The sequence below is a fragment of the Borostomias antarcticus genome, assembly GCF_949987555.1.
Source record: "Borostomias antarcticus genome assembly, chromosome: 1".
Classification (NCBI taxonomy): Eukaryota; Metazoa; Chordata; class Actinopteri; order Stomiiformes; family Stomiidae; genus Borostomias; species Borostomias antarcticus.
The window spans coordinates 17,155,021-17,160,020 of record NC_140234.1 but is presented as its reverse complement, the minus strand read 5'-3'; the positions used below and the strand labels follow the sequence as shown (position 1 = coordinate 17,160,020).

At 54.6% G+C, this 5,000-nt stretch overlaps 1 protein-coding gene across 1 annotated transcript in view; it reads right to left on the bottom strand.

Annotated features, from left to right (window-relative positions):
* LOC311312537 (unconventional myosin-Ic-like) overlaps positions 1–5,000 on the bottom strand; it is a gene marked incomplete at its 5' end in the record, with an annotated part of 21,425 nt that overhangs the window by 11,859 nt on the left and 4,566 nt on the right. Inside the window, 6 exons of the mRNA XM_084442498.1 lie at positions 96–176; positions 1,925–2,030; positions 2,240–2,313; positions 3,486–3,605; positions 4,174–4,245; positions 4,628–4,741. Coding sequence (XP_084298624.1) covers positions 96–176; positions 1,925–2,030; positions 2,240–2,313; positions 3,486–3,605; positions 4,174–4,245; positions 4,628–4,741 — 567 coding nt within the window. The remainder of the gene's footprint in view (positions 1–95; positions 177–1,924; positions 2,031–2,239; positions 2,314–3,485; positions 3,606–4,173; positions 4,246–4,627; positions 4,742–5,000) is intronic.

Sequence of the window (5,000 nt, the reverse complement as noted above, 5' to 3'; positions counted from 1 at the left end):
CTGAACACAGACGACCTGAACACAGACGACCTGAACACAGACGACCTGAACACAGACGTTCGGAGACGGTCTTTGTCCGTCTGAGCCGTTCTCACCAGGATGGAGATGATGCCCTTGAACTTCTCCTCCACCAGGTCGCAGATGATCTTGTTGTTGAAGTACTGCACGGGCTCCCACTGCCGGAACACCACAGGGACATAACTGCATCGTTAATAGGCCCCTCCCCGTTAGAAACAAACAAGCCGTTACCGTTTACGGACAGCCGGGACGTTCTCGGAATGCCGGGAATCCCTCGGAGCGGGCGTTCTCGGCGCCCACGCCGAGTGCGTGTTCACAAACGGACCTTCATGGGTCTCTGGGGAACTTGAGCGGGCCGCCGAGTGGTTTGCACAGCTCCGACACAGGCCGGGGGCCCACGGCGACATGTGTGCGCTCATAATGGGCCCTTTGACCGGTGACTGACTGGACATGAATCTCCCCGACAGGTCTCCCACGACCCTTGGCGCTGAGGTGGCGGCGGCGGCACAAAGGCCGGCCCTGTGACGGCCTCGGCCGGACGCCACGGAGAGGAGTGGAAAAGGAGAGACTAACAGAAGAGGAGGAACGGGAAGGAGAGCGGTAGAGAGAGAGAGATAGAGAGAGCGAGAGAGAGGGGTAGCGAGAGAGAGATGGAGAGAGAGAGGTAGAGAAATAGAGAGAGAGAGAGAGCGATCTAGAGATAAAAGCAAGAGATGAAGAAGTGTATTTGGAAAGACGGGTAGGACGGAGACGGAGAGATGGAGGAACGAGAGAAGGGGAGGACAGAGGGAGGAGGACGAGAAGATGGGAGGGAGACGCCAGGGAGGCTGGGATGACAGGGACACGGGAGGAAGAGGACATGGATAGATAGAGACAGCAGACAGGGAGAGGATGGAGGAAGTGATGGGAGGATGGAGGGATGATTGGAGGGAGGGATGGGAGGAGGGAGGGATGACAGAAGGGAGGGATGACAGAAAGAGGGGGGAGTGATGACAGTATAGAGTGATGAGAGGATGGAGTGATGACAGGAGGGAGGGATGAGAGAATGGAGGGATGAGAGGAGGGAGGGATGAGAGGATGGAGGAGGGAGGGATGACATGGAGTGATGGCAGAATGGAGGGATGAGAGGATGGAGGGATGAGGAGGGAGTTATGACAGGATGGAGGGATGACAGGATGGAGGGATGAGAGGAGGGAGTTATGGCAGGATGGAGGGATGACAGGATGGAGGGATGAGAGGAGGGAGTTATGACAGGATGGAGGGATGAGAGGATGGAGGGATGAGAGGAGGGAGTTATGACAGGATGGAGGGATGACAGGATGGAGGGATGACAGGAGGGAGGGATGAGATAATGGAGGGATGACAGGAGGGAGGGATGAGAGGATGGAGTGATGACAGGAGGGAGGGATGAGAGGATGGAGGGATGACAGGAGGGAGGGATGAGAGGAGGGAGGGATGAGAGGAGGGAGTTATGACAGGATGGAGGGATGACAGGATGGAGGGATGAGAGGAGGGAGTTATGACAGGATGGAGGGATGACAGGATGGAGGGATGAGAGGAGGGAGTTATGACAGGATGGAGGGATGACAGGATGGAGGGATGAGAGGAGGGAGTTATGACAGGAGGGAGGGATGACAGGACGGAGGGATGAGAGGAGGGAGTTATGACAGGATGGAGGGATGACAGGAGGGAGGGATGAGAGGAGGGAGTTATGACAGGATGGAGGGATGACAGGATGGAGGGATGAGAGGAGGGAGTTATGACAGGAGGGAGGGATGACAGGATGGAGGGATGAGAGGAGGGAGTTATGACAGGATGGAGGGATGAGAGGATGGAGGGATGAGAGGAGGGAGTTATGACAGGAGGGAGGGATGACAGGACGGAGGGATGAGGAGGGAGGTCTGACCGTGATGCCCTCAGACTCGTACTCCTCCTGCTCTGATTTCAGGGTGAGCTGGATGAACAGCTGCTGCAGCTTCTCGTTACAGTAGTTGATGCAGAACTGCTCAAAGCTGTGGAGGAGAGGTCGCACACACACACACACACACACACACACACACGCACACATACGCACACACACGCACACACACACACACACATTTGCTTGATCAGATTTTGTACAATTTTTTCCTCCAGACAGATTCAATGAGAGGGGCCTGATTCTGCACAGTCAAACGTTCCTCCGTGTAGTAATGATACAGGAGGAAGGAGATGATGGCACCTGTTGTTCTGGAAGACCTCGAAGCCGTAGATGTCCAGCAGGCCGATGACTGAGGCACTCTTACTGGTGTCGTCCTGAAACCAAGCCAACACATCTCTCACATTCAAGTCTTTGCGAGGGACACGCTACAGGCTGATTCACCTGAATACCTCACCATGAAGAATGTCCTCATCTAATATTTATTGTCCTTATCTAATATTTAATGATCGTTGTAGGTCGCTTTGAAGAAAGGCGTCAGCTAAATGACTGTAATGTAAAATGTAGACGTATAATAACTATTATTCAGTAGTCTTATCTGTTAAAATTGAGAGAGCCGTAGTGTTACTCCTCCGCCACATGAGGGCGCTGCTCCACTTAGAAAGGCGGCCAGCGAAGGGGGTCAAGAGTGCAGTCTGGGGCTACATTCTCCCCCTCTCCTCTTCTCTTTTCTTCTCTTCTCTGTGTCTGTGCTCGCCAGTGTTTTTCCGGGGTTTTAAGAAGTGGTGGGCTGGGATAATAATAATATGCCCACCTCGCTTGTTCTCTGTAAAGCGCATTGTGTTGCCTCTGGGTATGAAATGCGCTATACAAATAAAGCTTTGATTGATTGATTGATTGATTGAATAAGGCCAGAGGAAAGGGAGAGCTCCCATTGGACCTCCACTGAGGGTGTGTCGGGGGCGGAGGGGGGGGGGGAGGACTGTGACAAGTGTGCTTCAAACTTGACTACTGCCCCAAGTTCCAGGCGGCAAGCTGAGGTGTTCTTGGATTAGCAACTGGCGGACTACAGCCAGGCCTCCTCGGGAGATGCTTACTCAGTCATCTTTGACCTTCTAGGAGCAGCCAGGGGTCATCTCAGAGGTAAATGGTAAATGGACTGCCCTTATATAGCGCTTTTCCACCTTAGCGGCACTCAAAGCGCTTTACAATGGCCTCTCATTCACCCATTCACACACACATTCACACACCAATGGCGGCAGCTGCCATGCAAGGTGCTAACCTGCTCATTGGGAGCAATTGGGGGTTAGGTGTCTTGCTCAAGGACACTTCGACATGTGGACAGTCGGAGCTGGGATTCGAACCGCTGACCCTTCGATCACTGAACGACCCTCTCTACCAACTGAGCTACAGCCGCCCCCTGAGGTGAGACCACTGGTCTGTATGAAAGCTGTGGTTTATGTGTATCTGGGCTGAACAGACGCTGGTCTCCCTGGCCTATACAGTAGGTGGTGTGTGTACAGTAGCTTGTGGTGAGCGAGTAGCGCACCTTGAATTCCAGCGACAGGTTGATCTTGTTGACCAGCCAGGTGAACGTGCGTCCGTACACGGCCTTGGACAGGGCGTCACGGGCCGATGCCGCCTGCTCCAGGTTCAGGGGGCTCATCAGCTGTTGAACACACACACACACACACACACACACACACACACACACACACACACACACCCACAAATGAACACACACCCACACCCACACATGAACACACACCCACACACACACATGAACACACACCCACACACGCACACGCACATGAGCGCGCACACACACATACACAGACAGAATAAAGGTATGGTTAGATAGCAAACCACAGTTGTATGTTTACTGAGGAGCTATTGTGTCCATGTAAAATGTGGGCAGTGACTCCCTCGGGCAAGACACACACCACGGTCTCACACACACACACACACACACACACACACACACACACCACGGTCTCACACACACACCACGGTCTCACACACACACACACACACACACACCACGGTCTCACACACACACACCACGGTCTCTCACACACACCACGGTCTCACACACACACACACACACACACACACACACACACACACACACACACCACGGTCTCACACACACCACGGTCTCACACACACACACACACACACACACACACACACACACAGAAAGACATTAGGTCAAGCATTTCGCCGGTCCTGCCCACCTCCTCTCCCTTGGCGATGATCTTCTTGTGTGTGAGGGCTTCTTTCAGCACTGCCCCGTCCACACCTAGCAACTACAACAACAACAACAAACAACAACGCCACCATTATACGTTACACAAATGACGCCAGTGTAGGCGCCACAATAGTAGCGCCGTCACCGCACTTTGGGTCACATGGCTCGTGCCGATCCGTGGGTCCAGGAGCGTCTGAGAAGAGGGGGTTTATTGTGATGGACTCAAGCGGACCTCAGTACTGGGGTCTTGCCCGCACGGCGGGATTATGATGCAGCGAGCCGATCCACGTGAATCGGGAGTGGCGGTGGGCGGCGCGGGTCTGGTGTGGCGTGGTCACTGCTGACTGTAGCTGTGCGGTGTAAAGGGGGGGGGGGGGGCGGGGTCTGTCGGGGTATTACCCTGGAGGGGGGGGGGGAGGGGGGGTCTGTCGGGGTCTTACCCTGGACAGGTACTTGATCTGTGTGTCGGAGGTGATGTAGGCGTTGCCGCCGTCCTCCCCGCCAAACTGCACGTTCCCCAGGTGAAGCACGCTGGCAATGATGTTCAACAGCTCCTGCAGAGAGAGAGGGAGAGGGAGGGAGGGAGGGAGGGAGGAAGAGAGAGAGGGAGGGAGAGAGGAAGGGAGGGAGGGAGACAGAGAGAGGGAGAGAGAGTGGTGGAGAGAGACAGAGAGGAAGGGAGGGAGAGGTGGAGAGAGATAGAGAGGAGGGGAGGGAGAGAGAGAGAGAAAGGTGGATGGAGAGAGAGGGAGAGAGAGAGAAAGAGAGAGGGGAAAGGTAGAAGGTTGAGAAAGCAGAAAGGGGCGGTGAGAT